The following is an 11,187-nucleotide window of genomic DNA, read 5'->3' as shown; positions in this document are numbered from 1 at the left end:
CCCTTTTTTTTTTTTTAATCAAGCTTTAAAATTTTCAACCCCCCCCCCCCCCATTGCTTGTTTGACACCTTTTTAAAATATGACTCCTTCATGGAGGGGTAAGTTCTAAGTAAACTCAGTAGGTACCTGCCACTCATAAATACGAGTTTGCCCTAGCTTTAGGCGACCTTCTCAGACCCATTTTAAAGACCTTTTGTAAAAGTATTGATCCAGTTACCACTGTCAGCATGTTTCTCTGCCAATCTTTGACGTTACGTTCAGGGCTTAGACAAAGCTCCCTCGGGACCTGTATTAACAAACAGAAAATTCTGTGTCCACGTGAGGCTGCACCCAAACTCCCTGACTTGTGTTCTCGCTGAACCTAAGCCTGCCTTTGGGACCCTCTGCCCAGACTCCCACCCACCCCCTAACAGGCACAGTCTAATGACTGACTCTGTTTGCCAGGCAACCTTCAAAGGCTGGATGGACATCATGTATGCAGCTGTAGATTCCCGAAAGGTAAGGTTATACCTGGTGAAACCACGACCTTCTTAACTGGTTAGAAAGCAAGCAGCATGGTGGAGCTCATCAAGAAAGAGAGGGAAGGTTAGAACGTTTTTTGCCTGTCTCACTGATTGTAGGTCACCTTCCCCCTCTCAGTGAGTCATCACTCTCTTCCAGCGCCTCCAGGTGGTTAGGCTCTTGGTTTTCACCTGGCCCTAATGGAGCTGTCTGCTCTTCAGTGCTGATCTGAAATAAGCGTGGCTCCTAGCAGACAGCCCTCCCCTCCCCCTCGCCTCACGATTTGCATATTCTCCACATACGTCATGGAAGGCATCATATGCCTTCTCAGGGCAGGACCTGCCAGCGTGGAGAAGGAGACAGGCAGAGAGAACCTCGGGCTCCCCTACCCCAGCTGGCTCAGCAGCTCAAGCGGTCAGCGGGGCTGATGGCCTTGGCATGTCGGAATCCCCCACCTGACCCCCAAGCTAGGAGCTGACTCTCCTTTCCTTTCTCCTGTCCTTTGACAGCCTGATGAGCAGCCTAAGTACGAGGACAACATCTACATGTACATCTACTTTGTCATCTTCATCATCTTCGGCTCCTTCTTCACCCTGAACCTGTTCATCGGCGTCATCATCGACAACTTCAACCAGCAGAAGAAAAAGATAGGTCTCCTCCCCACGCTGCCAGCGGCCGGGGCTCATCCCAGACGAGAGGCACTTCTGTCCCTCTCTCTAGAGAGAAACGCCTCTCTTTCTCTAAGATTTGCATCATCACCTCGCTGTGGCACTGGCCCCACTGTACATTAGTCCCAGCCAGCCCGTTCTGTCGTGCTGGATTTTGCAGTGTGTGGTTTACCACATTTACTAGACCAAACTAGCGATTTACCGGTACCAAATTTACCAGCAATTCCGGAGGCTTTTTACTAGGTTTGGCCTCCCACCAGAGGGAGGTAGGGTCAGAGAGGGTCTAGTGACAGCTGAAAAGGAAAGCAGCAGACGAATAGCTTTAGTGAGAAGTAGAAATTGTCTCGACTTGTCATTATCTGTGTTAATCCCTGGTACCAGCAGCACATTGGGATTTGAGAGATCAACCTTGGAAAGCTCACCTCCTTTACTTGTCCCAGCTCATTAACAATTTTTCCAAAGCAAATAAGATTACTCTTGTCATTTATTTTATAAATCGAGCCTGTCCCAACAAACTCCAAGGAACTTCCCAAACTGTTTGCTCCCACCAAGATTTCTAAAATTTTAATATTGTCGGAAATAGATGGGCCATTGGCCAGGACTTGAAAATCCTTTCATTTTAGAATGCTTTATTGAGAATTGTGTCAGGAAAGCAGGTCCCCCCAAATGTACGAAGATGTGTTTAGAGTCATGGCTCTCAAGTTTATCCTTCCCTGGAGGTCTGTTACTCCATTTCCTTCCTAGCCCCTAGCAGGTCTCAGAAATCCCAAGCTGAGAACAAAGTATCTCTTTGAGTTAGATTAGTTGTCCCGGGTCTACCTCACTCTGGGACGACCATTAGCTAAACTGACCTCTGGAAAGTAAAGGGGATAAAGCCCCCTTGGTTCTCAGGGTTGCACCTTAGGTCCAAACTTGTAGCATGTGAAAGCCAGTTGTAATTGCACGTTCTCTCTTTCCCTCCTTTACTTTGGAGGTCAAGACATCTTCATGACCGAAGAACAGAAGAAGTACTACAATGCCATGAAAAAGCTGGGCTCAAAGAAACCACAGAAACCCATCCCCCGCCCCCTGGTGAGTGCATTGTGTGGGCCCAGGGCAGAGTGAGGCCCCGTGTGGAAAAAGACATGGCTAGAGTTACTGCAGAGGGAGGAAAGGGGCAAATGATGGGCGGCCTGGGCCCTCCAATCCTCTCCTCGCTGTCCCATCCAAAAGATCGGAGGAAGGGAATTCGCTGGCCATCCAATGGTTAGGACTCTGTGCTTTCACTGCCGAGGGCCCAGGTTCAATCCCCGGTCGGGGAACTGAGATCCCGCAAGCAGGGATCTGAGGAAGACGGCAGAAGAACAGGAGTTAAGGTATGGGGTGGCTTTTGCATTTGCACCTGACCTTTCCTCTGAGGCATCCTTGGGCAGCAGCAGAGAATTGGCATGTTGACCACATTGGCTGTGACCCTGGTAGAGAGATGTTTTAAGAGACCCACTAAAAATGAACAAAGGAAAGTGAAATGAAAGCTGATCTCTTTCCTACCAGTACAAGATAGGATTTGGTCATTATTTTCTCAGCCCTCTGCTTAACAAGTAAGTCTTTGCAAGGATGTGCCTGAAAGCTAAGCTAATGCCTCTTTCCGGTTATCTGTGGGAGCAGGAGAGGGTGAAGCTAGGAGAGTCTGTGGCCTGATTTCCTCCCTTGAACTGAGCCTTTTGTAAAACAGATTTGGGGACTGGGATTCTGCTTGACCCTGTGTTGGTGGTGGTTCTCTTGCTTCAGAGAAGGAGACGCTGCGCTCCTGAAGCCATACATCCCGCCGAGTGGGACATGACCCCCAAAAGCCACGCTCAAAGTTCCTTCTTCTGTAACTTTTATTTAAAGTAACTTTTTAGGGAATTCCCTGGCGGTCCAGTGGGTAGGACTCCGTGCTACCACTGCCGGGGGCCCGGGTTCGATCCATGGTTGGGGAACTAAGATCCCACAAGCCGTGCGGCGTGGCCATAAATAAATAAATAGAGTAACTTTTTATTTAAAACAACACCACAGCGGAACTCTTAAAAGCTTACCTGGCAACCTAATTTACAAAAATGAAAGTGAAGCTACTTTCTTTGAATCAAGAGTGGGAGTCCCAGAGCATTTTCCTGACTTAACCCCACACACCCTGTTCCTGGCATACCCCCCTCACCAGCTTCTGAGGGAGAGGAAACCCTAGGGCTTTGCAGAACAGTTTGAAACCCACCAAGTTAAGTAATCCTGAAAATAAGCATGAGCTCAAGTGCCTAGGTATCTAAAAAATCAGGGAGATCTTAAGAGAGAGAACATTTTTTATATTTCCTTGATGGTAGTTTCCACTTTGTGACAGAAATGCGATCAGAGGGAATGCAAGAGGATTGCCATTTCTGAAGTTCTGTTCAGTACTTTGCACGTGGGAACCTGAGCGTATTTTCTTCCACACTGAAATATAAACGCTCAGTGTGGTAGGAAGCATTAATAAAGACCTATTCCGCAAATCGTTACAGATCTCCTACTGTGTACCAGGCACCAGGCAAAAAGTGATGAACAAATTTAGACAACGCAATCATGGAGCTCACAGTGTAGTGGGGATATAGATAACAAGTAAGTAAGAGAACAGTTATTATAAAATGCAGGGACTTCCCTGGCGGTCCAGTGGCTAAGACTTTGCCTTTCAATGCAGGGGGTGCGGGTTCAATCCCTGGTCGGGGAGCTAAGATCCCACGTGCCTCGCTGCCAAAAATCCAGAAACGTAAAACAAAAACAGAAGCAATATTGTAACAAATTCTATAAAGACTTTAAAAACGGTCCACATCAAATAAATAAATAAAATGCAGAGTGTTGTGAGAAAAAAATCAACTGAAGGGCCATGACAGAGTATAACGGAGGCCTGGGCTGGGGGGGGTCTCCTTTAACAGAGCTGTGGGAGAAGCCTCACTACGGTGGGTCTATTTGAGTGGATGAGAAGGAGGCAGAAGGCTGGGGAAAGGAATCCTGGGAAAGCAAATGAGGCCCTAAAAGCAGGAAACATTAGTGCGGCCAGGTCACTGTTGTGGCCTCTCCTGCTGCGGAGCACAGGCTCCGGACGCGCAGGCTCAGCGGCCATGGCTCACGGGCCCAGCTGCTCCCGGACCGGAGCACGAACCCGCGTCCCCTGCATCGGCAGGCGGACTCTCAACCACTGCGCCACCAGGGAAGCCCTGAAAGGCATGTTTAAGTCAGTCAGCCATAGGAGTTTTGTTGCAAGTCCAATGAGAAGCTAGTGAGAGATTTTAAGTAGGAGAGTGATGTGAACCATTTATGTTTTTAAATAATCACACTTGCTGCTTTGTGGAGACTGCATTGGATGAGGGCAAGAGAGGAAGCAGGAAGACCAGTCGGGAGACCCTTCTAGAAGTCCAAAAGGGGAGATGTTGGTGGCTTAGTTAGAGGAGGGCCACAGAAATGCAATGGAGCGGCTGAATTCAAGGAAGACTCCACAGGACCTGCAGTGGATTCGATGGGGGATGAGGGAGAGGGGTGAGCGGGAATGACCCTCAGATTTCTGGCTTAGAGCCTGGGTAAATAATTGCGGTGAGAGAAGAGCGAGCTGGGAGAGGGGCAGAGGAAAGGAGGCAGCTCTGCTTCGGACTTGCCGAGCTTTTAGACGCTTATGCCTCATCCAGGAGCGATATCGAACAAGCAACCCAGGAGTTCAGAGGAAAGATACGGGCTGGAGAAGAAAACACTTGGGAAACTGAAGCACCTAGCTAACGTGTGAGCTGTAGGAATAGATGGTAGATGAGCTCTCCAAGGGAGGAAGAAGAGATTTAGAGAAGAAATGGCCGGCAAAGGAGACTAAGAAGGAGCAGCTGGAGAGGCAGGAAGACACCCAGAAACGTGTGATGGCACAGACACAGAGAAGAGTGGCAATTTTAGAAAACTCCTGGTGAGGGAATGTTGACCTTGGTCTTTAGCCATGCTCCTGATACCCTGCTAGAGCAGCAGCCGAGCGCTGGCCGGTATTCCGGCAAAGGAAACAGGGTGGCAGCTGCCGCAGTCTGCTGGGGAAGGTTCTCATGAAGCCTCTTCCGTCTTCTTCCCTCCCTCCCCACCCAGAACAAGATCCAAGGCATCGTCTTTGACTTTGTCACTCAGCAAGCCTTCGACATCGTCATAATGATGCTTATCTGCCTTAACATGGTGACGATGATGGTGGAGACAGACACTCAGAGCAAGCAGATGGAGAACATTCTCTACTGGATCAACCTGGTCTTTGTCATCTTCTTCACCTGTGAGTGCGTGCTCAAAATGTTTGCCTTGAGGCACTACTACTTCACCATTGGCTGGAACATCTTCGACTTCGTGGTGGTCATCCTCTCCATTGTGGGTGAGTGGGGCAGGCGAGGACGGGAGAGGGGACCTGACTGGCCCTGAGGACGGGATTCCGGGCAGTGCCGCAAACGACACAGGGCCGAAGGGCGGGCAGGTTACTCTCGGGTTGTAAATTTTGTGGCTGAAGAGGGGGAAAAGATTAGATTTGGTTCTTGCTTTCAAAGAGTTTACATTCTAACAGGTAAGGCAAAGGAAATATATTTTAAAATCTGGCTACAGTAGCAGTATAAAGTGGAAAAAGGCCTGGTAAGGGATTGTTAAGTTGGACATTAATGAGGAACATTCTGGTGGTGACAGCACTTCTGCTGATGGCAATGCTCATTTACTAAGTAGTTGGAGAGTTTCTTCACTTGTGTTGTCTCATTTGATCCTTATGACAGCCCAGGAAGCAAGGTATGTTACTATCTTTGCTGTGAAGATGTTCAGGGTCACTCAGTTAGGAGGTGGCAGAGGCAGAACTCAAGCTGGTTTTTAACAGTGACTGTGCGGCATTTGCTTCAGCCTAAGGGCCTGGAAGGGCTCATGTCCTGGCAGGCAGTGGAAATGCTGTCCTATTGATCGCCCTCCCCCAAATTTCCCTGCCTTCCTAAAAGGCATCTCGAATGGGGAAACACTACCTTGGTTCCAGGTGGGTTTGACTGACTTACGCTAGCAGGGGTAGAGTGCCCGAGACCCAGGGAACCAGCTCCAGAGCTGGTTTAGCAAGGTGGTGACCACGGCCACCAGAAGGCAGCTGCGCTCCCACTTTCTAGTTCTGTCCTCCAGAGCAGCGTGTCCAAAAATGTGTTGACTAATCTCATACATTCCTCCCCAAGAAAAGAATCCCATGATGGAATTACTTTGGGCAACACGGTACAATACACTGAATTTCCCTTTGGAGGGTCACAAGGCACATTAGCCTACAGTAGGCTCTTGAAAGTCTTGGAGTAAAGAATTCTGTTTAATACATCATCCCACCTTCATTCAATCACAACACCCTGTTTTCAAGCAATAATAATGTTTCTAAGAGTTTAATGGAACATACTATGTGCTGGTCACCATTCTAAGTGCTTTACATGTTTTAATTCCTGTAACCCTCACAACAGCCCTGTAAGTATCATGAAGAACAAAGGCACAAAGCCGTTACTGAGACATGCAACTGGTAAGCGAGCAAGCCCAGCCCCCTGGCCTCAGCTCCGCACTCCTAACCTCCCGCGAAACACACTCTGGACCATGCTACCCTTGTCCACGTTTCTTAAACTTTTTCTGCCCACCCATCACTAAGTGGGATGGAAAAGCCACAGACGAAACCATGCCCCCTATTCTCAGATGGTACTTGAAAATAAGGAGGAAGAAGAGTTTCTTCTGATAATTGGGATTTTTATAAATGTCATTAATCTGTTCAGAAACAAAAGCTAGAAAAAATCTTTTTAAATTAAGAGGAGTTTGGGTAAAACTCTCCCTGGAACCTCCTGGAGGACCCCTTAAATGTTGATCCCACTGCCTGGATTGCTGTCTGCCCATCTCTCTCCCCTTTTCTCTGGGCACAAATACACATTCATCCTACAGAACCTTACTGAGGCATCATCTCCTCTCTGAAGCCTTACTTGCCCACCATGTACGGAATGCAAGTATTACGTTATGACTTAATTGAGAAGTAAAAAGAGGAGCGCTGAGAAATCATCTTGAGTCCTGGCTGAGGTAGAGATTTTCTTGAAAGCTGAAAATAGCTTAAAACCTTAAAACCTGCAGTTCACTACCCCAATATTTATGAATCCTTATGGTTGGAAGATATTTCTTTATTTAAATGAAGATGTGCTCACACTGTCTCGTGGGGGCCTCGACAGCAAGAGAAGACCCTGAAGGAAGAGCACATGGTGTCACTGCCATGCCTTCAGCTGTCATCTCCCAACCTTTTCATCTCCTCTTCCTTCTGCGGCCCCTCACTGGGCTCCCGTTATCGCTCTTTAGTTTTAAAGGCAAGTGGTCTGGTGGAAGTGGACCCCTGGATGAACGTAAACAGAAAAAGGCCCTCTGATGTGCGTGTTTCACCCTCTACTTTTGTTTTTGTTTTTCTTTTTTTGCGGTACCCGGGCCTCTCACTGCCGTGGCCTCTCCCGTTGCGGAGCACAGGATCCGGACGCGCAGGCCCAGCGGCCATGGCTCACGGGCCCAGCCGCTCCGCGGCATGCAGGATCCTCCCGGACCGGGACACGAACCCGCGTCCCCTGCATCGGCAGGCGGACTCTCAACCACTGTGCCACCAGGGAAGCCCCACCCTCTACTTTTATATCCTATTAACGTCTGGACATTTTCACCTGGTGATACTGGGTTTTGATTGATGGCTTTAAACACAAAAATCTAGAAGCTCTTGAGTTGAAAACTACTCCCGAGAGGTCCCTTTAGTTTGTAGGCTAGTTTGGTAAGGTAGGAACATGGGGCAATGAGAACCAAAAATATCTTTTCAGAGCCAGGAAGAAGATGCCCTGAGAATTAGCGGCATTAGCGGACTAAGCCTTCACAGCCATTGGGTAGTGAAGTTACGGGGCGGAGCCAGGACTTCTCATTCACTGTTTGTGGATGTGGTAATTTGATAGCATTTTGGAGAAGAATCCAAATTCGGATTCTGAACGGACAAATCTGAAAAAAAAGAACAAAAACGAATTTAACACCAGAGATCAAATTCACAAACATAATGTTACGTCTCAAAAGCAAGTTAGAGATCTAGAAAGAGAGATACGGTATAATTCCTTAAACATAGTAGGCTGCTACCTATATACTATTTATGGGTTCGTACATAGCAAAATTATGAAGACACTGGGGTGATACATGTCATCTGCAGGATCGTGGTTGCTTCTGGGGGTGATGAGTGGAAGGAAATTTTGTATCTGGGTGTCGGGTACCTAGGTGTCCATTTTCTTGTTTTCTCGGCTTCTCTGTATGTTTGAGACATGCGATTTTCTTTTGAGAAAACTTTTTATTAGGAGGGTTCAGATCGAATAGTAAGGCACTCATTCTGTAAAGTCCTTTGGAGTTAAGGGTTCCATAGCGCCAGGCGACACAAGTAAAGAGAAAGGGCATCTCCGGGCTCAGTAACGTATCTTCTGTTCCTCTTCTTAGGAATGTTCCTGGCTGATATAATTGAGAAATACTTTGTTTCCCCAACCCTATTCCGAGTCATCCGATTGGCCCGTATTGGGCGCATCTTGCGTCTGATCAAAGGCGCCAAAGGGATTCGTACCCTGCTCTTTGCCTTAATGATGTCCTTGCCTGCTCTGTTCAACATCGGCCTTCTGCTCTTCCTGGTCATGTTCATCTTCTCCATCTTTGGGATGTCCAATTTTGCGTATGTAAAGCACGAGGCTGGCATCGATGACATGTTCAACTTCGAGACGTTTGGCAACAGCATGATCTGCCTATTTCAGATCACCACCTCGGCCGGCTGGGATGGCCTGCTGCTGCCCATCCTAAACCGCCCCCCCGACTGCAGTCTGGATAAGGAACACCCGGGGAGTGGCTTTAAAGGAGACTGCGGGAACCCCTCAGTGGGCATCTTCTTCTTTGTGAGCTACATCATCATCTCCTTCCTGATCGTGGTGAACATGTACATTGCCATCATCCTGGAGAACTTCAGCGTAGCCACGGAGGAAAGTGCAGACCCTCTGAGCGAGGATGACTTTGAGACCTTCTATGAGATCTGGGAGAAGTTCGACCCCGACGCCACCCAGTTCATCGAGTACAGCAAGCTGGCAGACTTCGCAGATGCCTTGGAGCATCCTCTCCGAGTGCCCAAGCCCAACACCATAGAGCTCATTGCCATGGATCTGCCAATGGTCAGCGGGGATCGCATCCACTGCTTGGACATCCTTTTTGCCTTCACCAAGCGGGTCCTGGGAGACAGCGGAGAGTTGGACATCCTCCGGCAGCAGATGGAGGAGAGGTTCGTGGCATCCAATCCTTCCAAAATGTCTTACGAGCCAATCACGACCACGCTGCGGCGCAAGCAGGAAGAGGTGTCAGCAGTGGTCCTGCAGCGCGCCTACCGGGGACATTTAGCAAGGCGGGGCTTCGTTTGCAAAAAGACAACTTCCAATAAGCTGGAGAATGGAGGCACCCACCGGGAGAAAAAAGAGAGCACCCCGTCTACAGCCTCCCTCCCATCCTATGACAGTGTAACTAAACCCGAGAAGGAGAAACAGCAACGGGCAGAGGAAGGAAGAAGGGAAAGAGCCAGAAGACAAAAAGAGGTCAGAGAATCCAAGTGTTAGAGGGAAGCAAAAACTAAACATTGTACAGATTTAAAACTTGCAAGTGAAAGATTGTTTACAAACTTCCTGAATATTATCAATGCAGAACAGCTGTGGAGACACTTTAACCCGAAGATCTATACCAAACGTAGTCTGCTTACCATGTAACACGGTTGCATCTTGAGCAGTGACCTGCCAAGGGCAAAGGACCCTGCTCCCTGGACTCACAGATTTTTCTAATGCTTGGGCAGGTGGTTACTGCATGTTCCACATCAGTCAATGCAACTTAGGACAAAACTAACAGGATACAAAAACAGAGGCGAGGCTGCCGGGACCAGTGTATTTCCGTTGCAGCCAAATGGATTTTATTTTTTCATTCTGTTGATTCTCAGAAGCAGAAAGCATCAATTTAAAAGTTTGTTTGTTCACGCAAACTCTATTTGCATTCTTACGTTAGGCTAAGCAGCAAAAAGAAAAAACACACACACACTCACATTTAGCCCATGTCATTTAATTGTCAGTTTCTTTGCCATAAGCCGCATCTTCTCCACATGGGCTTCACGTGGTTTGGAGACGGGTGGGGGAAAACAATCAGGTTTCTTCAGGCTGAGGAGGACTTGCTCAGGCCAATTCCAAACATTGTGCTCGTTCAATGCGTAGAAATGATTTGCATGATGGCATGCCGTGATCAGAAGTCATGCATGAGAACCATACACCACAGGACACTACTAATCCTGTCCCCTGCACTGGGTCAGCCTCTGGACAGGACCCAGCCCTGCACCGTTCACTGTATTTGGAGGAAAAAAATGGTAAGCGTTCCATACCCGCTGCGATTCTTTCTGAATTCTTAGAAGTCTTTCGTACACCTTCCGGGTAGGGAAACATAACCAACCAATTGACTACCACCACCAACAAAAATCAAACCCAGTCCAACAAGCAGATGGATCCGTTGTGTGTATATGTTTAACAGACATCTCTAACATACAGCCATTGTTGCACATTTTGAAAGATGAACTACTTAATGCTGCTCTCTGTGTCCCATACATGGGGAGATTTTGATCTCAAATGGCTTGTATTAACGTCACTGTAAAACCAAATCCTAGGGCTAAAAACAAAAATCAAAAAAATTTTTTTCATTTATATCTTGCAATATTTATGATGATTGTTTAGCCTTCATACTGGAGAACTGACTTTTTTGGGGGTAGAGATAAAAGTGCTATTCAGAGTAGCATGGTATCTCTAGAGGGTCATTTGGGGGAACTTAAAACAACCTTTCGTTGGGGGTAAAGGGGTGCTCACTTCATCAGTATCACGTCCTTCTGCATTGTGGCTTTCTCTGGGCTTGGGTCCATGTGGAGAGGGGTTCAGATATTCTGAACAGGCCTCTCTTCTACAGAGGGGTTGTCACAAGCTGACAC

The 11,187-nt window shown here is 47.9% G+C and overlaps 1 protein-coding gene across 1 annotated transcript in view; it reads left to right on the top strand.

Moving 5' to 3' along the window:
• Positions 1-10,881, top strand: part of SCN8A (sodium voltage-gated channel alpha subunit 8) — a 129,343-nt gene extending 118,462 nt beyond the window's left edge. The window contains exons 23-27 of the mRNA XM_024736644.1: positions 445-498; positions 1,011-1,148; positions 2,136-2,240; positions 5,268-5,538; positions 8,643-10,881. Coding sequence (XP_024592412.1) covers positions 445-498; positions 1,011-1,148; positions 2,136-2,240; positions 5,268-5,538; positions 8,643-9,790 — 1,716 coding nt within the window. The 3' untranslated portion in view covers positions 9,791-10,881. The remainder of the gene's footprint in view (positions 1-444; positions 499-1,010; positions 1,149-2,135; positions 2,241-5,267; positions 5,539-8,642) is intronic.
• The last annotated feature ends 306 nt before the right edge of the window (positions 10,882-11,187 follow it).

Source organism: Neophocaena asiaeorientalis, unplaced genomic scaffold (assembly GCF_003031525.2).
Source record: "Neophocaena asiaeorientalis asiaeorientalis breed wild unplaced genomic scaffold, Neophocaena_asiaeorientalis_V1.1 scaffold134, whole genome shotgun sequence".
Lineage (NCBI taxonomy): Eukaryota > Metazoa > Chordata > Mammalia > Artiodactyla > Phocoenidae > Neophocaena > Neophocaena asiaeorientalis.
Note: the sequence above shows the minus strand (reverse complement) of the source record. Positions and strands in the feature narration are given on the sequence as shown.